The 26,233-nt window shown below is 34.1% G+C and overlaps 1 protein-coding gene and 1 pseudogene across 1 annotated transcript in view; both read right to left on the bottom strand.

Moving 5' to 3' along the window:
• The window catches only part of PTPRQ (protein tyrosine phosphatase receptor type Q), a 191,694-nt gene that overhangs the window by 45,567 nt on the left and 119,894 nt on the right, over positions 1-26,233 (bottom strand). Inside the window, exons 28-33 of the mRNA XM_039235567.1 lie at positions 21,150-21,336; positions 17,980-18,224; positions 15,492-15,558; positions 11,314-11,472; positions 10,529-10,751; positions 8,780-8,853 (exon numbers count right to left, since the gene is read on the bottom strand). Coding sequence (XP_039091498.1) covers positions 8,780-8,853; positions 10,529-10,751; positions 11,314-11,472; positions 15,492-15,558; positions 17,980-18,224; positions 21,150-21,336 — 955 coding nt within the window. The remainder of the gene's footprint in view (positions 1-8,779; positions 8,854-10,528; positions 10,752-11,313; positions 11,473-15,491; positions 15,559-17,979; positions 18,225-21,149; positions 21,337-26,233) is intronic.
• On the bottom strand, positions 26,017-26,117 carry LOC120233982 (annotated as a pseudogene).

The raw sequence follows: 26,233 nt of genomic DNA, 5'->3' as shown, positions 1-26,233 counted from the left end.
TCCCTCTCTCTCTGCCCCTCCCCCAAATCGTACTCTCTCTTTCAAAAAAATAAAATAAACATAAAAAAAAATCAGGAGAAGTTTCAGAGATAGTAATTCCAAAGTGTGATTAGAAAACAAAATGAATTTGTGACATCTAGTGGGGCAAGAAAACTAAGAAGCTATCAAAGGTGAATGGTATGGAAAGAATAAAAGATCTCCTTGCAGAAGTTCCTACTGGCCGTAGAAGAAACAATTTAAATTTTATAATGAATAAAAGTTGAAATTGGTGGAAATAGATTCAATATCTAAGAATCCACAAGTACTAATATTATTTACTGAAGGAGAAATAAAAAATATTAAAAAATTACTTTTAACTTGTAAATACTGGTTATAGCCAAACTACCGTTTCCTTACTTTAAAAGTCTGTAATTAAAAGGAAAAAAATTAAGCATTTTTTTCCTTTAGCTTTCTCAGACAAAATGTATTTTATGAATTAAAAAAAATAGTTCTAGTTAAGGCACTAAGCCTCCTCTTTAGAAGAGACTTCAGTTTAATTAGTGTGGAAGGAATAATATAATTAGAAATTAGTCTTTCACTCCTAATAAAATAATTGATTTAGGTAACAATTATAAATGCATCCTTAATGAATAGGAGGAAGGTTGTTAGGGAACTGGATATGAACAGGATGCTAAACTATCATCCTACAGACTATTTGCTAGTTACAACAAAGGGAAAAAAACCCAACTTTCCAATGAGGGATCATGCTGTCACTACAACTAAGCTCACTGATCAATTCTAACATTGAAATGAGACAACCAGATATTATACACCTCCTGATGAGACGTATTTGAATCTAGGCAGAAACATCTGCAAAATATCCTTGCCAAAAATGTTAATCGTGAATATTCAAACTTTTAGATTTTATTTCTAATTTATAAGAAAGTAGAGGCAGGAGGAAAAAATTAAATCACACCAAGAGAAAGCGATCAGACAATGTAGAATATGTGACCTCCTTTAGAGGAATCTATCTGGTTGCCTTAATGTGCCCATGACATAAGGGGTAAAAAGAGGATAAAGAAAAAGAGATTAAGAGACAAAACAATAGAAAATAACATATGAATCTCATTTTGGACCCTGATTCAAACATAGTATGAAGAAAAAAAATCTGAAGATGATGTGAAAGTGCATATCGCAATATATAAAATCACGGACTTATCATTAATTTTATTTAGCTGTGATAGTATAAAAGAAATATACTTATTAGAGAAGCAAACTAAATAGGGGGACATCATGCTTTCTGTTATTTACTTTAAAATACTAAAAATTAAAGAACAAATGCATAAATAAAACAAATTGGACAAAATGTTAAAAATTATTACATTTAAATAGTGAGTATTCGGGGATTCTTATACTATTCAAAACTTTGCGTATTCACCTCTCATCCCCTTCGCTGCTAGTACCCTGAGCCAGGTCAGCATCTTGTTTTGTGTAAATGATTGTATAGACGCCTAGCAAGTCTTCTTGGATCCACCCTTGTCCTCCTCCCATCTATTTTCAATATAGCCGGAAGAGTAAGCCTTTTAAATATTACTTTTCTACCTAAAATCATCCTCATCTCTCACAAGAAAAAGCCAAAGTCCTTCCAGTGGCCTCTGTGATCTGGTCCTATCTTCATTAACACCCTGATTCCCTATTAATGCTCTGAATTCCAATTCAATCTCCACCTCAGTCCACTGAAGCCAGACGGGCCTCCTTGTTGTTCCTGGAGCATACCAGGTCACAGGGTTTTTTGCACCAGCTTCCTCTTGTGATCGGAAAGGCTATTTCCCTTTCATTTCTATCTGACTAGCCATTCAGAGGTTTGCTCAAGTATCACCTTCTCAATGAAGCCTACACTGACCCGTTCTTTTGGACTGAATAGATGTGTTCCTCCGAAAGTCATGTGTTGAAGCCCTAAACTCTCAGTGTGACTGTACTTGGAGTAAGGAAGTAATTAACATTAAACGAAGCCATACAGGTTGAGCTTTAACCCAATAAACTTAGTGTTCTTATAAGAAGTGACACCAGAAAGGTAGCTCTCTCCCTCTTGCACATGCACTGGGGAAAAGCCATATGAGAACAAGAAGAAGGAAGCCTTCTGCCAGCCAGGAATAGAGCTCCCACCACATAACAAACTGACTGGAACTCAGTTCTTAGACTTCTAGCGTCTGTGAGAAAGATTTCTGTTGTTTAAGCCTATGGTATTTTGTTATGGCAGTGCACACAGACTGAGACACCAGCGTATTTAAAATGGAAAGCTAGAGCTTCCTCACTTTGGCTTTCCCTCTTGTATATCCTCTGTACAAGGTACAAGGTACAAAGTAGTACTGTTCTACTTTTTCTTTTCTCCATTGCCCTTATCACACTTTAGCATATCTTATAATACATTTATTTATTATCCTCATTGTTCATTATCTGTCCAGAATGTAAAGTTCCGTGAGGACAGGAGTCTTTGTTTTATTCAAAACTGTATTCCATGTTCTGAGAATAGTACCAGATACATAGTAAATGCTCAACAAATCCTTGGTAAATTTACTAATGAATATAAATACTGCTTTTGAAATAGATACGAAAAATTTTTAGTTTGAAGATCAGCACTGAACCACATAAGAGCATACAAGGTATTTATTATTTGCCTTTAAATAGCTATTAATTATAATTGTAACCAACTTTAAGTTATATGAGTTATAATTTATAATTTTACTGTAAAAAGTATTAAAGTTAAGTGTCAAAATAAAATAGGTTAGCTATCTGTATAGTATGCAAGGATTAGTGTTTCATCTTTTTTCCCTGGACTGGCGCTTATAAAATGTTAACAACACGAGAAGATTCCTGTGGCTATTTTGCATGGTAAATTCGAATGAATACTGAATTTTAAAAACAGTTACCAGAGCTCCCTGGTCATCTAGAATCTCCAGCTAAGTTCAGGAGACTGTAAAGCAGCATGTAGCTCATAAAGTATTTTAGATAACTCTTTTTAATATATTAACATATGAATGGCTTGTTTTATGAATTTTCACATTCTAACTCTAACTGGATATGCTTGGGAAAGGCAACATACAAAGATGAATAAAGAATCATCTTTACCAGGTAATATAGAATCACTGGACCTTAGAACTCAGTGGGGGGAAAAATGATTTCATAGACCACAAAGAAGTGTTTCAGATTAGATTACCATTTCAAAGCACTAGCCAAGTGAAGTGAGGAAATGACATATAATGTATTAATAAACAATATGTAATCCTTTGGGCACACATATTACAAACGTACGAGTAGGAAAGGACAAAGTGTACCATGGCTGTTGAGTACAAATTCTGATTCACTGCTATGCATATACTCACAGAGCATTACCGCAAAAAATGAAAACACTTCTCCAGATCCTTCCATAGAAAATTGAATTCTTCATGTGAAAATATAAACATGATCCTTTTGTAATAAGTAGAAGTCATTTCCTGACTAAACTTAAAATCCTACAAAAGGTCACCTTAATTTATGTTTTATTTGCATAATAAAATGTACTGCTATAATTAAGCTATCATAATTATAAATCACTAATTTTTCATAAGTATTTTTAATTGAAATTATCATTATTTAAACTCAGCTAATGGATCTGATTTAAGCCAATTTTATAACTTTAAAAAAAAGCTTGAATTAAATGAGTTCTAATGCTCATAAGACATATCTGCCTCTTGATATAGAGGTATGTCATGTGAAAGATCTTAAAATTATTATTAATCTTAAAAGAAAATAAGTTCTTAGAACTTAAATGTAAGAATCTCTTTTTCTCTTTTGAATAGTACTATTCATCCAAGATATTCAAGAACTGAACAGAGAATGCATTAAAATCACTCAATTTCATAATTGAAGTGATGTAAGTTAAAACATCCTAGACATATTATTTTCATGATCAGTCTGGCAAAGTATTAAAAGTAGATAATAAACAGTGGTTTCCAGGGTGTAGAGAAAAGTCATTTATCCTTGTTTATAAAAAAACAAAAAGAATTTTTGTATCTTTACGTGCAAAAATAAAGCATGCTCCTGTGTGTATGCTAATCTCAAAAAGCTAACACAAGAAGATGAAAAGAAAACAGCTGGAGGTAATTAAAAATATTGCAAAGAGAAAACGGTACGGCAAGGACAGGAAGTCTGGGGGGGGCAGAGAAAGTTCCAAGAGTAATGCAATTGCAACCCAACTGGACACAGCGATTTCCAGGCACTGCGTACAGCGCTTACAAGCATAGCACTGACTTGAGTCCGGCTGCCTGGGTCTAAAAGCTGGCGCTGCCACATCTGAGCTCTGTAACCTCGCGCGGGCAAGTTGCTTAAAGACCCATTTTCAGATTTCTTACCAGTAAATCGAGGCTATCTATAAATAGGAAGTCATGTTCATAGTGTTGTGAAGAATATGTGGGGTTATATATAAAGACCCTCATAAAAGCCTTGGCATGTAAATATGCAATTATCTTTATTAATAAATATTTTGTATTCATTCATCCATTCATTCATCCGATTTAATCTTCCAGTTAGCTTATGAGGGAGGTATTATTGTTCTCATTTCGGAATGAAGATTTCAGAAGTTAATTTGTTAAGTAACCAATCCAAGGTCACATAAATTTAATATATTCCTATCCTGCCCAAAATATGCCTGACTGACTGCAACATTTATGAGGTTCAGCACCACATTACTAGTGCCTCGTTAATATCATAAACCTTTTCTCATTCCCCTGGTATCCTGGGAACAAGTGACCCTTTTGCTGCAAAAAAATAAAAATTAAAAAAAATACATAACAACTCCTATTTCTTTTTCTAAGTGAGCATACTGGAACTTCTCATTGTTAGCATAGTAATTAAATGAGAAGTATTATGACAAAAGAAAACAATCACAGAGTGCCTTTGCCATGGGGTTTAAAGTTTCATCCTGTTCAGCTTTAATGAAGCCCTGTAAGGTGCAGAAAGGAGTGTCTGTTTTTCAAATCACAGGAATCCTCTATAATTAAACCTTGTAATCAAAACATTGCCTATAAGCAGTTTCCATAAACTGATGTGCCTAAAGAGAATTTTTAAAAAGAGCTTAAGATGGATTCTTATGAATTTTGTTAATAAAAATGCTAATGCTCAGTTGTGAGTGAAAACAAAATCAAATAAACTGTAGGTATTTCTTTAGGATTAAAATAATGGTATATGTCACTTCCCATGTTTGTTCCGGCAGGCCAGAAAGATTTCCCTAAGTGCGAACTGCTCTTCCACACATTCATCCGTATTCAGCAAAGTTCTGCCTAGTCCCTTCTCAGTTGTACTTTGTTAACACTTTTCACTAAATTTAAACCTTTAGTTCATCGGTCTGTGGGGATTCTTTTGCCCATAATTTTAACTTTCAAATAATTGTATCTCTAAGAGGTACAACCACTATCAAATATGACAGAAATGTATACTCTGTACTGACTTAAAAAGACAGCCTTGTGAAGGCTTTTAAATCCTGAAGGATTTACTGATAGGTAACTTAGCTTGGAGCTCACTGCCTGTACTATTATGCTAATACCAGTGAATGAATGTATATCCACTAGTGGTTTGATGACCTAGACGGTACCTTCACTTCTTTCACTGAAGTCTGAGATCACATACACACATAAGTCCTCAGCAGGCTTGTTAGGAATGTTGGGAGCCTCTGGCCTGTTGTAAATGGTATCATCTATCCCAGTCTACAGTATATTTGAGAAAAACAAGGACTCAAACATCTTTTGTAATCTTATGAAAACAGGCTATTATATCACTGCTCCCGTTCTTACAGCCATGAAACCATTCTTGCCATTGGCCTCTGTAGAAATGGTCAAATTTATTTCCTTTTTGAGTCCTTCTACTATCTCTTCCTTGGCAATATTCTTTTTCCAAAACTCTTATGACTTCATGGCCTTTTATTAATGTCAAATCACGGACAAGGGCCATTTCTGGAGGGTGTTCTTTGGTGTCTGACCCATCACGGTGATCTGATATCCACAGCACCCCAAGGTCCAGTAGCCAGGTAAAATGTGAGGACAGAAACTGACTGTAGTAAATCCATTAACCAGCCAAATGACTGGGCTGCTGTCTAGACATTGAGGAATTCTGTCCCAACGGTACACTCCATACTTCAACTCTGAACATCTCATTTCATCACAACTCAGGGTTGTACTCCTAGTCATCTTCTCCATTCCTGCTTGTCACTCTTTTACTAACTATAAATGAGCATCTAGATAGCAGAACTCCATGTGTTCAACCCAGAATAAGCATAATACAAAGCCTACTACAAAGTCATTGTTTATCAGAAGATAGAGTCCATGGAAGAAACTCTAAGAAGCAGCCTGCCCTTAGGTCTACAAATAATATATGAACTTTGAAAAGTTTGATCATAGATTCATGGAAAACCCAATGGCTTTCTACCTTATACATCCAGTCTATGTTTCAGCAGTGCTTCCTTCCCTAACAGTGCCAGGCTCCTGTGTTCTGCCTTCCATTCCACATCGTCCATTCCCTTTTGACTCCTGCTGTTTCCAAGGCACACAAACATTAGCACCTGGATGACTGGGGCGGGGACACTCATGATTTCAAAGAGGGAACCAAGAACTGATGGTATATTTCTGCTACCTTCTAGGATTAATGATTTTATTCCACTGCATTGGCTGGGAGAGAAAGAAAGAAAAAAGCATTACTGAGGAGCACCTTGAGACTACCTGCAGCCAAAGTACTAGCTGAGATCCATCCTTCGCTGGAGGGAAGCCATTTGTCAGAATGTGAGGAACTGCATCCCTGCACATCCTGGTTTTTGATACTTGATTTTCCCCCTTTTCCATTCCTATTACTCCGGATGTCATAACTTCATCTCTCAGTTAACGGACTGAATGTATCCTCACATCAACAACAACACTGCATGAAACCAGCGATCTATGAGAGACAAGGTGCCTGACAAACTGCAGAGCAAGTCCATCTCTTTTCGTGCTGCTCCTACAAAATGTCATCTCCCTGAGACACATGAGCTATCCACTTTGTCTATGTCTTTTATCTTCCATCAGTAAACACACCAGGATTGCCATTTGGCTGTGGTAATAGTTTCTAGAAGCTATAACCTAAAGGAAATTATGTTGACATCATCAGGACTTCACTGTGGTGATGGGGAGTGTGATCCAATGAAGAAATACTCCACACAATTTCAAAACCACAAGGCTTGTCAGCCAATTGTAAAATGATTGAATTATTGGGTAAAATTAATCAAGCCACTCATTTCATGGACTTAGACAGGATAGCCAAAGAAATTCGTGTGATTCCTCTATAAACATCTATGGAGCAAACCATGAGTCTCTTCTTTATTTCTTCAAGATTCAAAATTGCCTTACCTAAGTAGAGGCTGTGGAATCTGATATTTTAAACAATTCATGTTCCACAACCAGCTAAGAATTTCTGAGAATGACGGGAAAATCTCTTCTTCCAGCCACAAGTTGCACTAAAACCTGTTGTAGCTTGTATTATGCTATGCATCTGAATGACACACAGAGTTCCACATTCTTTCTCAGAGCTTAATACAGAGAAAATAGGGGCTGTGATGTACTTAGAGAAATCGTAGGGAAACCAGATCTCCTAAAAAAGTAAAAATCTTTGATTGTAGCCTATCTGAAAAGAAGCTATTAAAAATTTTACTATGAAATATTAATATCTTTACATACACTGTTTTATTTAAATATTTGAAGGTGGACACTATCATCATCATTTTCTAAATAAGGAAACTAAGGTTTGTAGAAATTATTTTCTCAAGTGGCAGAGTCAAGATTTGAATCTAGGTCTAAATCCTGTATTTGTACTGTAATGGTTATGGAATCTGTGCTAGAATCCTGGCAGAGCCATTTAATTACTTAAGCTGAGCTTTGGTTTCCTCATCTATACAATGGAGCTTACATTAGCACTGAGCAGCTTCTCTCAATCTCAGCACTACTGACATCATGCATTAAATAATTCTTTACTGGAGGGGCTATCTTATGCAATGTAGGATGTTCAGTAGCCTCCCTGGACTCTGCCCACTAGATGCTAGTAGCTTGGCCCCATAATTGTGACAACCAAAAATGGCTACAGACATTGCTACATCTCCCCTGAGGAATAAAATCACTCTGGTTGAGAACTACTGATTTATATTGAAAGATAGTTGTGAGGAGTCCATCAGTTAGTTCACACAAAGAGCATAGAGTTGATAATGGTGAAGAAGGACTGGAGGGGAGGAGGAGGAAGAGGAGGAGGAGGAAGAGAATATTTCCATTTGACTAAATTGTACTTATGTTTTATTCAGGCCTGGCTGCATGGATATAATAGAAAAAAACTCATGAAAGACTTGATTATAAAGAAAATAAAATTTTAAATGGCAGGTAGTTTTCTAGTTTTTGGAATTATTTCAAGAAAAATTCCATCAATCTTTTCCTTTTTATTAAGTAAAAATGTTTTACATGTAAGATTGTATATTAAGCAGCCAAGTACATATTTGTTTCGTATAATGTTAGTATACATCAGCATAGAAACAATACCATATTGAAATCTATGTACAGATTTGAATAGATGGATCATACATCACTTAAAACAACATCACAAATGCTATTTTCTCCTTTGAAAGACTAATTAACCTTGAAGCGAATATGTACTTGAGAACACTTGGTCATGGATTAATATATTCACTAATGAATGTTACAACTGTGATTAGCGTGTTGAGATTATCAGTGAGATTAAATTACAAAATATAACTTACCTAAAGTCTTAACGGGATCAGAATAATCAGAATCAGTAAATTGTCCCATAACATTTGTGGCTCTAAATTTAAATCTATGAAATAAAAAAAAATAAAAACCAACAATTTGCATGCTATATGATTTTTTTCTATGAATAATTTTAAAAAAGCAATGAAAAATACATTTTTATTCAAGAGAAAATGTATTTACAAGATGTAAACTTGGAAATCAATTGCCATCAGAACAATATATTCTATCTTTATGTGAGATGAATATTTATCCTGCACATGAGAGAATGACTAAAATCTTGGTCAGACTCATGAGCAGTCAGTAGTTTCATCAGATGACGTAGATTACATCCGTCATAGATCTGTTTAGAACGAATTATTTCATGTCTGTGTGAAAGTGTATTACCCACACATACTTTATAGGAATAGAGTATAATAACTTATACCTCAACTACGTTTGAAAATACCAGTGAACTAGATTTAGAATGGTCATATAGAACTTACTTTGTTCACATGTTAACAGATTATGAAAAATACTTCTTGATGCTGCGTGCGCAGCTGTATTTTCACTTTCCATGTTTTTATGACATAAAAATAAGAAAATGGTACAGAATGGGTGATCCTGACAAATTCAGAGATAACTGAAATTTATAAAAACCTATAGATACCCAGCCATTTTAAAATACAAAACCAGCTTATATTAATAAGTTTCACTTTATAATTTAATTTCTACTATTCTCAAGTTATATATATTTTTGTGTATGTGCTGCTGAAGTGAGCACTACTATTGTCAAATTCTATGATTTTATTGGTTGTATGAAGGAGTCTGTGTTGGAAAAAATAGGCAAAACAAATAATATTTGAATAAAGATTATATTTCATGGTATATCATTTTCATAACTGTCATATAGATTATGGTTAAATTTTAGGCAATAACCAAAGTAACTACTTAGTAATAGATAACAGAGCATCTGGTTTTTCAAATGCCTGACTTCTCCACTTTTCCAATGTTTACTTCACCTAGGATGTTTATAAAGAATTTAATAGTGTTTTAACTAGCAGGCAAACATGAAACTAGCTGCATTTTCCAATTCAGTAGTAAAAAAATTATATTTTGGAAACTAAATAGTTTAATATTAAAAAATTGTGATTTTATGACAAAAATAATACATATTAATAGGAACTAATGATTAATTTAGCAGAGCACTGAATAAATCCAGCAGTGGTTTTTAATATATTTATTATGATCTACAAAGTAACAGACATTAAAATTAGTTATAAGGATTTCAATCACTAATTCAGAGTTTTGATAATACAAAGAGGAGAAAAATATTGCTATGACTCCAGTAAACTGAAGCTGTCATCAACTGAAAGACTAGGATAGTTTTTAAAAACCCATACATTAACATGTATTGCAAATTAATGAGTGAAAAGCACAAAATATTACATGTTAGTCACATTATCCTCCACAGAAAAAATTAAATTCTCCTACCTATGTTCTCCAATAGATGTTTTTCATATTGCCCTTCTGTCACTTACAATATCAGATCATAATTACATTGAAGCTTGCCTACTTTCCCTACAGAACTGTACATGTATGGGATGTAAGGGGAATTTTGTTGATCTTTACCATGTGTCAGGTCATGATACATTATGGATGGTCAGTGCTTACTGAAAAGTTGAAAGAATGGGTAGATGGATGAATCAAAGATGTTAACTAGCTTGCTATCATAATGCCTAGTAAGCACCAACTATACTTACAAGTATTGCTTTTTTGGTTTCAAAGGTCCATTGCAAATTCTGTCTTCATTGCCAGGAATCATGCATGCATTATCAGCACCTATGATGTAGATTTCTTCATTACCACTGAATTTTGTCTTTGCTTCTGTACATGGAGGGTTAGGAAAGCCTTCATTTGTGAAATATGGCCTTGGTTTATTAAAATATGCATCATACCACTTTGTTACATTTCCATCATGCTGGGCTATTTTCAGGAAGAAATGATAATAATTACAAGTAATAGATGCATGTATTTTCACATTTCTGAAGAATGTTTCTATAATTACATGAGGAAAATCTGGATGCAACATCTGTCACTCTATGAACCATCAGTTATAATTCAGCTGATCTACCCTATCTGGATAAACAGGGAACCCTATCTTTCCCCATCACACATGAATCTATAGGCTTGTTGTGGAGGATGACTTCTCAGGTACAGAAAAGAACATCTCTCAGTCAAGAGTAACTCTCCTGTTCATACCTCCAAAGAAGCTATCAAGACTCCATCTTGCCAAAATCAAACAATCATATCAGTATATGGAATAAATAAATCACATATTTTTACAATGCCTTTTCTTATCTTGTTCAAATATTTCAGGCATAAATTAATGGTTAGTATAACTAATGATATTAGCAATCAATTAAGCTCAACAGTTGTGTGGTAATTGGCAGTCAACCTAATATTACTAATTTTGAACTGAAATTTCTTTAGTATTCAACAATTCATACTCTACAATTTAATGAGATAGGTTGACAGTTGATGATACCTCCTGCTTCTGTTACAAGCACTTGTATATTTTTGATTGGCCCATGATCATCATTGTAGTAACATATTGGCATTTTGATTGTAATTGTTGTTGAAGTCACAAGCAATTTTCCTGTGGCATCATAAATAGGGGTTGGTTTGGTTTTCGGTCGTGCTGGAGCTTTAAACAAAGAAGACATATCAGCGTAACTGATTTTTTGTTTCTGAAGAGGAGAAGATAATTTTAAATTCTCATTTCATGCAGGTTATTTACAGATAAAATGATGACAAACACAAATACCAAATGAAACAGAGTTTTGTTTGAATACAACAGATGTTTAGCAATTATTATCTCCTGACAGTTTAATTATATATTTCAGACTTTCTCGAGATAATGGGGCTCAGGTGTGATTTTCAGGCATCTGACACCTATTCACATATTAAAAAAATTCAAACTATATATGCTTTCACTCATATAACTTTTATAATTGCATTAAATCATACTAATATTTTAGTGGGCTTTACTTCTTTTCTTTCCTGTAGCTGATTCATCAGTTTCTATTCCAGTCATACCAGCATTTTTCCCACAGTTTATCCATGCCAAGTATATGGATGATATCCTCTCATATTTTTCCTCCATGTTCATATAACCATATGAAATACATAAAGTCATACATAATGGATTCTTTATTACGTATTATGTATTCTATATTATGTATTATAATCACTCCAGATATTGCTTTTTTTCACTTAAGTATAGCTTATAGAAGTCTTTCCAAGTCACCAAGTATGGGGCTCACTCATTCTTCTTAATGACTATGTTGTATATCATACTGTGACAACATCATATCTATTCAATCATTTATTTAGTAATGGGAATTCAGTTTTCCTCAGGTTTTGAACGTTTGCTGCAATAACCAGCCTTATATTTAGCCTTATTTACTGATCCTTTTATTTCTATGGAATAGATTTCCAAAAACAATTTCTGGAACAAAAGATATAAATATTTTTAATGTTAACAGATAATGCCAGGATAATTTCCGAAAATGCCATGATAATTCACATTTTACCACCAAATGCATACAAATATCTCCCAAATCAGTATTTGTAGGAGCACTTCTTGTTCCATTTCATCTCATAGCTATATGTGTATACCAGCTGTCTGAGCTCAGCAAATGGATTATTCAAACTTCAATTTCCATATTTATTAATTTCTTAAAAGCCTCTAAATAATGCCATAAATTGGCAATATTATTTCCATTTTATTAATGAAGAAATGACCTATGTCACATGGCTATAAAAGGTAAATATCAAATCTCATTGGAATCAAATCTTTTTGGCTTGATCCTTTACCTCACTCCTCTTAGATGTAAAGGCCACTATAATATTAGATGTGTAAGAAGTTTATTGGAGGGCATATCCATGAAGAATTAAAGAACAGGGAACAAGAGTAGATGACAAGGGTCTTTAGACCACAGATCACAGGTCTAATACCTGCATAAGAGAAAAAGAAATGAAGGATTCAGCAGGAAGAGCCTCAGGTTTTGGGGTGTTCTGAGAAACCCTCAGCCAGGCCACTGGGAAGTCCCTAAGAAAAAGATTCCAGTTAAAGGAATCTGGCATCCGACATGACTATCCAACCTGATATTATGTGCCAAATGCAAATTTAATGAGACAACTACTTTTTTAACTTTACTTAAATCCAAGTTAGTTAACATATAGTGTAATAATAGTTGCAGGAGTAGAAGTAAATGATTCATCACTTACATATAACACCCACTGCTCATTCCAACAAGTGGAGACTACTATTAATTCCATGTCATTCCATATCACCAAAAAACAATCATGTGTATTACTAGAGAAAAATATTTCTCTAACACCCCACCACTGCCACCAGCACTCACATATTTTCCTTAGACAACTGATGTTGAGCCTATTTGTTCTAAGGAGTGGAAAGTCAGAACTAATCATCTTTACCTGGGGATGAACAAAGCACTAGAGACAGGAGGTTTTGCTGAAAGAATTAATATAATGCACCTGTTGTTACCTGCATACTTACCTGTCTGCTACTAAATAACAAAAAGAAACTAAGATGGTATGACATAAGCTCTTTGTTATGAAGTCATTTTGTAAAATAGCTGAGGTTTTTGAAGATTCTATGTATTAGTACATTCCAAGTATGCAGTATGTCATTAAAAGCAAGTCTTAATACTTTTAAATAATATCACAATTATATAAGTTACTATTGATTAAAAGATAAAATTTATCAGCTTCATCTTACAGCGAATATTTCTTATTCTTTTTTTTTTTAAATGTTTTTTAATTTATTTTTGAGAGAGAGAGTGTGTGAGCAGGGGAGAGTCAGAGAGAGAAGGAGACACAGAATCTGAAACAGGCTCCAGGCTCTGAGCTAGCTCTCAGCACAGAGCCGGACGCAAGGCTTGAACCCAGGAACCGTGAGATCATGACCTGAGCCGAAGTTGGACGCTTAACCGACTGATCCACCCAGGCACCCCTATTTCTTATTCTTTTTTTTTTTTAAATGTTTTTTAATTTATTTTTGAGAGAGAGAGTGTGTGAGCAGGGGAGAGTCAGAGAGAGAAGGAGACACAGAATCTGAAACAGGCTCCAGGCTCTGAGCTGGCAGTCAGCACAGAGCCCGACGCGGGGCTCGAACCCACGAACCGCGAGATCATGACCTAAGCGAAAGTCGGACGCTTAACCGACTAAGCCACCCAGGCGCCCCCCCTATTTCTTATTCTTAAAAGAACTAGTTTCCAGGAACTGTCCTAAGGCTTTTTCAAAGATTATCTCTTTTAATTTTCACAACGATCTGTAAGGTAGGAACTAGCATTATCTGCATTTGACAGGCTTACAGAGGTTAAGACATTTGCCTTAAGTGAAGCAGATATCAAGTGGCCAATCCAGGGTTTAATCTCAGCAGTTCGACCAAGACCCAGTCTAGACCTGGCACATTTAATCACTGTGCTCTGTTGTCCTTACCAAAGAGTAAGAAGAGTTAACTTTTTACTTCAGAAAGAGAAGCATTCTATTAAAGGTCCATACACTTCACTTTTTATCTCTCTGCCAGTTTTATTACAGATGTTTCGAAAGATGGGATATTTGCGCATATTTTTTCAGTCAGGAAGAGAAAGCATCCTGAATGACTGAATAGCCCTAAATTTCTCTTAACAATCTCTTTTGGTTTTCATGGATTGGTTTGTGTGGGGCAGGGAGCCTCCAAATTTTACTTATACTTTCTATAAACAATACCTGTCAGAATAATGAATTGATAGATTTACTTTATAGTCAGTACCATAAAGTTGAATATATGGTAGTTCAGTAAACACCATCTGATTAACTGAAAATAATTTACATTTCAAGATAAAGATCAGTCAAGGAATTTAATTAAGACTAGTCAAAGTCTAGTTATGGGTAATTGAACAATGAATTTTTTATAATATTAAAAACATAAAATAATAGACTATAAAATTTGCCTCCGAAAATATTAAATTTAGAGGGAAAGAAATATAAATAGTAGGTGGGCATTCTCTTTATTTAAGGTGGTATTTGCGTTATTATTCAGACATTTAAATATAGCTTTAAAAAGCAGTGTTTATTATTTAATGTATTCTTATTATTGCATATACATCATGTACTTATTTTTTAATGTTTATTTATTTTGAGAAAGTGAGAAAGAACACAAGCTGGGTAGGGGTAGAGGGAGAGGGAGAGAGAAAGGGTATCCACTCTGACAGTGTGGAGCCTGACACAGGGCTTGATCCCACAAACTGTGAGATTGTGACCTGAGCTGAAATCAAGAGTCAGATGCTTAACTGGCTGAGCCACCTGGCACCCCACATGTGCATCATTTAAAAGCTTGACTACATTCTTAACTCTAGTAACAGAATTCAGTTATAATTAGTCTTTGATTAAGACCATAAGAGACTCTTAAATACAGAGAACGAACTGAGGGTTGTTGGCGGGGTGTTGGGTGGAAGGGTGGGATAAATGGGCAATGGGCATCAAGAAGGGCACTTGTTGGGAAGAGCACTGGCTGTTATATGTAAGTGATGCATCAGTAAATTCTATTTCTGAAATCATTATTACACTATATGTTACTAACTTGGATTTAAATTAAAAAATTTTCTTTTAAAAAAAGACAACAGCATTTCTCAGGAAGGCAGCTCACGTATGTACCTTTAATGTCCATGGTTATTCGCATCTGAACGTTTGGCCCTGCGCCAGCACTATTGATCGCATAGACCTAAAGGAAAGACACATTTTTTTTTTTTACTAATTTTATTATGGTCGTATGTAATTTTAAAATGTTTCCATTTTTAAAAACAACTGCAGATAGTCTATTAATTATATTTTTCTTGCACTTACTCAAATGAATATGTTATGTACAGGACGAATGTTAATAATAAAGTAGTTCTTAAAACTGATTTTACAGTACTAAGTCCTGAGAACAGAGGCTGAGTGACTTAAAGAGCCCTATCATAGTTATCAGGAAAGGATGCAGCTTCAGTTTGAACCCATAGGAGGGACAGACCCAGAAAAGCCACTCTGTCTACACTCCTTCATCTACTCTAACATCTGCTCCTTCTCTCTGTAGCTAGGTAACCCTGGCTTTCTTTAAATCCATATTCAAGACCCTTTTTTTCCTCCCTTCTTTGAGATGAAATCCTATTCCTTCAACCTTCTTGTTTTCCTGTATTAAATCATCCCTCTGAAGGTTGGCCTTTATGGCCTTCTTCACCCCTGCCCCAAAGTGTCCGATGCTATAACCTGCATAATGTAGCATATACACATAAAACATTCCTGTTTGTATAGATAGAGGGTGATTCACACAAATGTGGGTCCTTTTAATTAACTTTATTCTTAGGAAACTGCAGGTACAGAATTTTCTTTTATTCACTTTGTTTTGCTCTATAAAACAAAGACTCTATTTTTGTCCAGGTTCAATGACAAACGCTATTCAGAATATAGTAATTTTATTGGAACTAATTAATTTGTTTTCTAAATTAGTGGCCCCCTTCCACACTATAGATACTTTGGCAATGTTTTTATTTAATTAAAACTATAATAATGTATATGATGCAGTAGGTGTGGTAAATAAACCAAGCCTAGACAATGTGGTTAAAAAATATCTAAAGAAGATAGTTATTGGAGTTGTAAATTTAACAAAAGAAGTATTAAAAATGAAAAGTGATATTATGGTGTGCATCATTATTTTTGCTTCTTTATGGCACAACCTAACATTTAATTGAGATAATAAACGAAAAGTCGGGCAGCACTACTCAAATTGCATTGTACAAAGAAGTCATTTGTAAACCTGAAGAGATGCATGTTTTGATTCCGTAGGTCGGGACGGATGTGAACGTTATATATTTCTAATAAATTCCTAGGAGTTGAGGATATTATCAATTGCATTTTCTGAACAGAGAATTTTTATTGCTCTTTAAATTATGAATTAATTGTACTTTGTTTCATTTCATATTTCTTTCTCTTATTCACAAAGGGCAAAACTGATGAAGCACTTGCTACTTCCCGTAACTATAAATCTTTTATCCTTACCAAAGCCCTATAAAGAAGTCATTATTCTTCCTACTGCTTTTCTCTTTCTTTCTTTTTTTGGTTTCAAGTTTTAATTTAAATTCCAGTTAGTTAATACAAAGTATAATATTAGTTTCAAGAGTAGAATTTACTGGTTTTTTGTTTTCGTTTTTTTTTTTCAGGTAAGGAAACTGAGGTACAGGGTTGAGGTAACTGCCCAGAAACAAACAGCAGAGCCAGGATTTGAACCCAGGTCAGTGCATTCTCCAAATCCTCCCTCTAATAGATCTTTCACAGTGGTGGTTCATTTAATGGGATGTACAACAAGAATCCTAGCAGCACAGATTATATAAGGTATATAGTGAGTGAAGGAAGAAATGAAGATATGTAGATATATAGATATAATATATACAGAGAAAAACATACATAGGACTACAATATTATTAATAACAGGTTTCTGATGATTACATGATAATCATAAACAACTGGTAGGAAAATTAGTTTGCTAAGCTACCTGAAGGTTAAGTGTGAACACTACCTTACTTAGAAGATGATATGTGGAACTATACAATTCTATTACAAAATTTCAAGAGATGCCACAAAAACACATTTTTTAAATAAATTGTGTCTATGTATCTGTCTCTTTGTATATAAACACACACATATATTCTAAAATGGATAATTTAGAATTAGGATGAAAAATGCTTCACTTTAGTAATCGTTACATGAAATGTATGTGAATTTCTAACATAGTTACTTCTGCCCTTTGCCTTTTCCATTTTCTATTTATAAGCACACATTAACAGCTTTCCTTTAGGTAGAATTATCTCTTTGCATATCACTGCACTCTTGCTTTTAACATGCCTTTTCTTTCTCCTTTATTTCTGGATTTCTACTATTGTTATAAAAACCTTTTTGTTATTTACATGTTTTCATAGTACTTGCTGTACTATAAGAGGAAATAAGCAATTTCACTTATCTGCATATATTTTCTGTTGGCATGTCTCACACAATCCCACAAAAAGATAGGAGAAATCTAGGGTATACATAAGCTGCAGCATTTTTGAATGGTGAGTTTGCAAACTGGCTTTTTACAATAAGGGAATAATTAAAAGCTATGAATGCTTACACTGATATTATACGTATGTCCACCTTTTAATCCTTCTAACATTGCAATGACAGATGTGTCGGTTTTCTGGATAATACTGAGGTTGTGAATTTGGATAGCAGTAGGATCATCTTCCCGGTAAACCAAAGCTTGGTATACTTGGATATTTCCGTTGGGTTGAGAAGGAGGAAGAAATGTTAACTGAAATTTTGTAACTTCGTCTGGTATCTTCCGAAATGTCATATTGTTAGGTGGGTCGTTGGGGACTAAAATGAAATATTTAAGCAGTTAAGTTTCTAAACCTTGTGTCCCTGTTTTTAATATACATATACAATTTATTTGCTTCAATTTCTGTTTAGAAAACATGTTACACAAACTTTTTAAACTATATATATTATGGAAACAAGCAAAATGGTTGATACACGGTAGAATCATCGACATCTACAGGTCACAGAAATCATAATGGTGATACAGTTAGATGGGTCACTTATTTATTTTGACTTTATATGTGTTAATTTTATACAGAAGGCATTTCTATGATGTTTTGTACTTCTTATTTAAAGATAACCTAGACACAGAAAGTTGCAAAATTGGGACATTCCCCCAGATTTTTCCAGTGGTGACATCTTACCTAACTGTAGTTTAATATCAAACCTGAATATTGACATTGGTACAGGACTCTTAATTAGATTACAGATCTTATTCAGGTGTCACCCTTTTTTCATGCTTTCATAAAATGTATGCGGTTCTATGCAATTTTATTCCATGTATACATTCCTGCAATCATCACCAGAAATAAAGTACAGAACTACTCCAGCACCATAAAGAAATTTCCCCCTGCTATCCCATGTATTTACACTCCATGCATCCTCACACACTAACCATTGTCCTCCAAAATTCTGTCTTTTTAAGAAAAATTACAGAATAATGATTGAGGTCCATCAAAGTTGTTGCATGTATCAATGGTTCATCCTTTTTTAAATTAATGAGTAGTGTTGCATTTTGTGAATACATCAAAGTTTATTTAATCACAGAAAAACATCTGAGTTGTTTCCAGTTTTTTTGTAATTTACAGCCATTTGTGTGAACATACATTTTTAATTCTCTGTGATAATTGCCCAAGAGTATGATTGCTAGGTAATGTGCTCTAAGTACATGTTTAGTTTTATAAAAGGCTGCCAAACTATTTTTCAGTTTTGCATTCCCACTAGCAATGTGGGGGAGATCTGGTCTGTTTGCTTTGGCATCATCACTCTTTTTAAAATTATTATTTTATCTGTTCTACTAGATGCATAGTAATATCTCATTGTGGTCCTAATTTACATTTCCTTAATAGCCAATTGTGTTGAAAACCTATCTTATGAGTTTATGTGCCCACTGTATCTCCTTTGTGGTGAAATGTCTCTTCATGTCTCACCAACTTCTATTTGGACTTCTTTTAAGTGTTAAGTTTTCAGAGTTCTTTATATATTTTAGATATTCCATTTTATTTGTGATAAACATTAGCCTAATATACAGCAGCTAAGTATCAGTAAACTATCATGAAAAAAATGATACACATAAAAATAAAATTAATTTATGAATAAAGTAATTAGTTCTTGCTGTACTACATAATTCATGTTCTTTATACAAGTGACTGATTGCATGAATGATCTATTTTGATCAAATTGAAATGGATATATCTTCCTCACTAAATGAAGAAATTTCCCTGAAGAAGGCTGTTAAAATTTGACTGCCAATAGTTCATATGCTTAAGCTTTATTATCTTTACTTATTATTTATCATCTTGAAAATATTTTATAGATCATGCCCTGTAGCAGGCAAAAAAAACAACAACAAGTAAATACATAACGGTGAGGAAAAAAGAGAAACAGGTAAACATGTTATAGTGTCAAATATCACACTTTAAGTGGAAAAATGCATAACTAAAGTAAAAATTAAATTGGCTCAAAACATATTTTCACATTTGCTTTTATACATTTCTATGATGTAAAATATATATTTTAATAAGAGATTTCTCTAAAAATCAGAACAGGTTTAAGGTTGGTTTAAGTGAAATAATTCTCCAAAGCTGGAAATAATTTCTTACTCTCCAAACATCTCTTATTTTACATATAAAATTCTACTCTTAGAGATTTAGTATAATTTATTAAATTACAATATCTTTGGGAGATACGGTAGCACATTTAAGTTTTGACAATCAGTGCTTTGTGGTATGAGTGTGAATAAATTCAGCAGCATCTTTTATCACAGGTAGGATGAGGAAGAAGTGTAAAAGTATCATAAGAAAATAGATAGCTGGGATATATGTGGCAGCAAGGTGGAAACATGAAATTTTAGGGTGCTGAGGATAAAATGTTATCTTTTAATGTAGAACCATAACTTTGTAGACAATAGAGCATATAACATAATGAAAAGACTAGCTAAAAAACATTTTTTACCTCCTATACTTACCTTACAGATAGCAACAAAAAAACTATAGCAACACATCCCTTCATGTGCTCTTTCCAAAGATAGATCTGGTGGCAAAGAACATCGGGAGTCTGATGGAGGACAGGGCAAGCAAGTTCTGGGAAGCTGACTTTCCACACTTAATTCCTATTGGTTATAATCTTATTCATTCAGACCCTGCTCGTAGGAACTTGAGGAAATCTGTATGGATTCTGACATTTATTGAATAGGTTATATAATAAAGCATGTCATTTGATTAGGTGAAGAGAATAGATATGGTAAGCAGAACCTGGATTCTAATTTCGAATTCCAGATTACATAGTGGTAGAGTATTATCACTTTTATGTGCACTTAAGTCATGGATACAAATAATTAAAGTGGAATATTACATGAAGCATTAGTGGCCATAGACCATTGAGAAACTCATCGCTTAGGCAAGATAACTCAATTTCTGAAATAGTTAGCATTTCAATAAATGTAAAAATACAATTCAGTACATTATTATGAGCTATTTTGTTTGTATTTCCAAGAACTAATGATTCTCCATCACTCCACTTTGCCTAAAAAACAGAAAACCTCACTTTTGTCCATTACGGTGGATCACTGAATTTTATACTTTGTATTTTATACACTTTAAAAATTTCTTGTAACACATACCCTTTTTAGGGGGCAGAGTGAGAAACGCTAAGAAACAAACTTAAATCTGTGTATTTTTAGCAATGATGGAAAATATGCCTTACCTGATTCTAAAGTAGTAACAATCACTTCAGTGCTTGACTTTCCTTCTACATATGCAGCACTTATGTTTCCAGTGAAAGCCGTGATCACCACGGAATACCTTGTGAATATTTTCAAATCTTTAATTTCTATGGTCTTATTTTCTTCATTTGACTTGACGAAGGAAATACTAAATTCATCACTATCTACCTATAGGAAAAAATAGCTAGTATTAAAGGAAGCAGCATTTGAGATCCAAATCACCAAACATAATAATACAAAGCTACATGTGGTGTAGGTATCTGGCCAAGATTTAAATTACTTTTTCCTATAGTCAGATTGTCCTGGGAAATCTAAAATGCTACTTTGTTTCTTTATAAGCAATTATTTCAACAATTGAAAGTAGAAGGAAAAAAATCAATCAACCAACCACAAGTAATCAACCCATCCAGTGAACGAGTATCGTCTTGTGTCAATGAAACTCTACTTTCTACTCCAATGTTTTATAGGAGAAAGAATGTAGGATTTGGTAATTACCCATTAAGGGTTCAAATCCCAATTTCGTCACATAATAGTTCCTGTAGCATTTGACAAGGCACTTATGTTCTCTGGGTCTTACTTTCTCTGTATGTAAAATTGGAGTAATAATATCTACACTTTTTTGTTGATATTTAGAAAAATAGATCTGAGGAAGCTGGCACAGAGATTTTGATATTTTTTTGACGATGATCTACAAAAAAAGGAAACACAGGGGCACCTGGGTGGCTCAGTCAGTTAAGCATCTGACTTCAGCTTAGGTCATGATCTCACAGTTCATGGGTTTGAGTCCCACGTTGGGCTCTATGCTGACAACTCAGAGCCTGGAATCTGCTTCAGATTTTATGTACACGTACATACTTCTTTATCACTTAAAAATAATTTTGAGAAAATACAACTACTTTCTGAATTGCACTTTGATATTTTTTGCTCTTTAAATTTTATTCCAGTTCATTTAAAAAGTTTTAATCATGATGGAAGTTTGAAAAATTCCCATCTAGCACTCTGCATGGCACTGGATAAGGCCTCAATTAATTTTGGGTGTTGTAATTATTAGATGTGCAAAAATGAGCATCCTTAGGTGTATTAAATACAGCTGTATAGTGTGTTCAAACATACTGTGTCTTTGATGGAGAGTATGGTCTCGTCACTGCAGTGATTAAACATAACTAAAATTTTTAGCATTAAAAAGAAAGACCTTTCCTGAAATGAACATCAGAAAATTTCAAATCCTATAATGCATGCTAATCTCATTGGAGCACTTAAAACATTGTGTACACTGTTCCCATTACTAGGTTCGTTTTCAACTTGAGTCTCCCTTGTAATTTTTGTTCAAAATATTCTTCAAATGCCCTTTTCTAAGAGATTTTGTTTTAACTTAAAGAAGGTGTTGCAAAAGGCTAATAAATGTGTATTGCAAAGTCAAATAGATTGTTCCCACCTCAGACAGAGCATCAAAGGAAGATGCCACACTTCTATAAAGTGTCAGAAAACAAGTCAACATAGCAGTACCATTGACCAAGTGCATGTACTCATTGGTAGAAAGTGTGTATGATTCAGTTAGCTGTCAATATTTAAACATCACATAAAATCCTTCCTTAAGACTAGGCTTATATTCATGCTGGGTAACAATTACCTAGAGATGAGTGATAGTTGACTTCTGTAATGGGACGTAAATGTCCAGTTCATCATTGCCTCACCCAACTGGCTTCATTCTGACTGCTCATTTACGTTGCTTGGCTGACCACTATACCTATTTGAACTCTGATTTTATAGAGTTAAGGTGAATTTCTCAAGATTCCATAGTTATTTAGTAGCTGAGATGGGATTTTCTTCCAAGTCTTTCAAGAATCCAGAACTCTCTACACTACTACACTGGGCCTAATCAGATAAAAGTAAAATTAAACAATTCCAATGTCTTCCATTAAAACAGTGGATAATAAATACTGAGTAGTAAAAATATGACATAACATGACTGTGATCTACTACATCTTAAAAACCACTGAATAAAATCCAAAAAGAAAGTTGGTTCCTCACAGAATGTACCAAAATTCATTATCTTTCTTCACTAAACCTACTCTTTGTTATTGTTAATCATTAATGATCCACCTACCCAGGACTGAAACCTCACGGCTTTTGACTCATTGTTCTCCTTCCATCAATTCCAAGATTATTTGCTCATGTTATATTTCATCATCAATTATTACTATGAAATGCATCCCATCATTTTGCAGTGTGACATATAAGCAATGTCAGTTATTAAACTCTGGTTCTATTTTCTTTCCTCTTCCTGCCCCATGTGCACCCTTCCCCACCTGCTACACCTCTTTTCATTCCACAATCAATTTAACCTGCTCTGTGAATCTTCCCTGTATTGTATGGTCCTCATAACAAGAATTTTAATAACTTTGCTAGTTTATATTGCAAAACAACCTCAGCATACTTCATACTCTATAATTAGAGTATAATTAGCTGTTATATTTTGGTGTCTCCCACTACAGTGTGAGCTACTTGAGAGCAGAGCTCTATGTTTTGCATCTTTGTTTTGATGAATAGAAACAATAAATATTTGTTATTTGGAAAAAATAAAGGGAACAATGAACAAAGGACTATAAAATGCATTAATTTCCAGTAGTACCACCCAGGGTGATATCTGGACCATAAATCGTAAAGATTGCCCATTTTTGCTTCATTTAAGTCTCTTAGGAAAAGAGTTTTATGTCCCTGTGGCTAGAATTTGGCAAAGGTCAGGCTATAGTGTAAGTCCTCAATTCAGTGATATGTGTTTTTCCCTGGCATAGAAGTCAATGATTTTTGAAGGTAGATAATTATATATCCATGAAATGAGCTTCATAAAAGCTCTACAAAGACAGAGACCACATGAAAATTGTTCACTTATATGTATCCAACACTTAGCACAATGCTGGAATGTTGGATGTATTTAAAAGTACGTGTTGAAAGAAGGAAGGAAAGAAGGAACTAAATGCTTAGTTCCAAGAATCCCAGGGACACTATGAAGTGCTAAGATCTGTTTGAATTCTTGCTCTCTTTGACTCAAAAGGTTTGGATGAGCATAAATTTCAACTTGGCATATTTTATTTGCTATTCGATGGTTTTTCCTTTCTCCTGTCATACCACTATCTGCTGGTTTTAGCCAGGTCTTAACTATTGGCGAAATTCTAATTTCTGTGCCTCAATTCCCCTTTATGCAAAATGAAGATAATATATTTATATCAAAATGTTAGACAAGATAAGGTAATGCTATAGAAAGGTTACTGTGTAACTGATATAAAATAAGCAATTATAATGTTACACATTCTTTCTCTTGCTCATTTTTAATATCAACAAGAATATGAAGAGAATAGAGCTATAAATCATTTTTAAAAAAATGTTTTGTTTTCCCTTCCTTTAAGCACAACCAGGAGAGAATTGCTTTCAATAATAAGGTGTCTTCTATTTGACTGAACACTGTGTTATCGTTTTATAATTTGCTCTTAATACATAGTCCCAGAGCATTTGTCATGCATGCTGATTACTTTGGGCTAATTACAAAATGAAAGTCTTCACAAATATGCTCTAAAAAGGAAATGTAAATAGAAGACTGAAAGGGAGAAAAAAATGCACCAATACTCCCTTAAATTTTCTTGTAATCATGACAGATCTTTTGAAATAGAAGCATTTCCATTTTAGAAATAACATAAAGACATAAGAAAATTATAAAAGTTAAACAAAAGCTAGGTAGAGATAGAGAAGAAAGGGTTAGAATCCCCCATAAATTACCTGACTTAGGGCATTAGAAGCCACCAGAAAAGAGAGAGGTCGCCAGGCCCAGTGAAACCCAAGCAGGGTGCCAACTCAGTGTTCCCAACCCTCATCCTACCTAACAACTCTGCATGATTCACATTGTTGATCACTCTGTTTTAAGAGAAAGGCTTGACTCTCATTCTTGGGAGTCCTTCTCTCTGGATGGCTACTCTAGTCTGCTGCCTTCAGTGACCTCCAGTTTAAGTGTTTGTCTTCCCCAGGATTTGATCCTCAGGTTAGCTCTTACAGAAGAGGTTCTTACTACATGTTTCATATTTAATCTCATCTCTTCCTATCATTTCAGCTATCATCCAAATACCAACACCTCCCAAATCTCCAAATTCAGGTTTCCTCTCCTGACCTCCAGATTTACATGTAATACTGCTAAGGGGTATCTCACCTGGAGGTCTCCCAGGCATTTCAAACTCAGTGCATCTAATACTGAATTCATTCCTTTCTTCTAAAAATTTCTCTCTTGTCACAATTTTCCAAATCATATATCTTAAAGTCGTCCTCAATTATTCTTTTTACTCACCACGCACTGATTGTTTTCACCAGATCCTGTAGATTTAAATTATTTTTCATTCTGTTGCCTAGCTATATTTTCTCTGTCCTTATCTTTTCTTACCCAGTTACTCTAGTAGCTTCTTGTCTCCTTGCCTAATTTTTTACTAAGATTCCTTTATCCTCTGCAGTGCAACCATACTGATCCTATAAAATGGAAATCTATATCCCAACACTGCTTTAATTCCTCAATTGACACTCCACTGCCCTTACAAAATCCAAACTCTGTTATATGTTATTCAGCCAGCCTCCTGATCCAGCTTCTTCTGTCAGTACTTTTCTTGACTGCTTTTGATTCCTGAACTACTTGCTTTCCCTTGAATGAGTCTTAACTTTCCATACTTTTATTACCATTTCCTTTTCATGATCTGCTTCAAGTATTTTTCAGAATTAAGCTCTGAGGTTACGTTATTTGGGAACTATTTCTCTTAATGTCTTCTCTCTTCTTCACCTTTTGTATTATGAGGTTTTTTTCACTGTATTTTTTAAAATATGGAATGATTCATAAATTTGCAGATCATCCTTGCACAGGGGCCATGCTAATTGTATCATTACAATTTTAATGTACATATGCTGCTGAAGCAAGTACTTTTCCCACTGTATTTCAAACCAATGTATTATTAATTTAACCATTTGTTTATATATATCTATATCCTAAGGATAAGTATAATGATAATCGTTCTAATAATTCTTTATGTGTATT

Source organism: Hyaena hyaena, unplaced genomic scaffold (assembly GCF_003009895.1).
Source record: "Hyaena hyaena isolate Hyena2069 unplaced genomic scaffold, ASM300989v1 scaffold_99, whole genome shotgun sequence".
In the NCBI taxonomy this organism is placed as follows: Eukaryota; Metazoa; Chordata; class Mammalia; order Carnivora; family Hyaenidae; genus Hyaena; species Hyaena hyaena.
The sequence above is the reverse complement of the archived record's forward strand: the minus strand, read 5'-3'. Positions and strand labels throughout refer to the sequence as shown.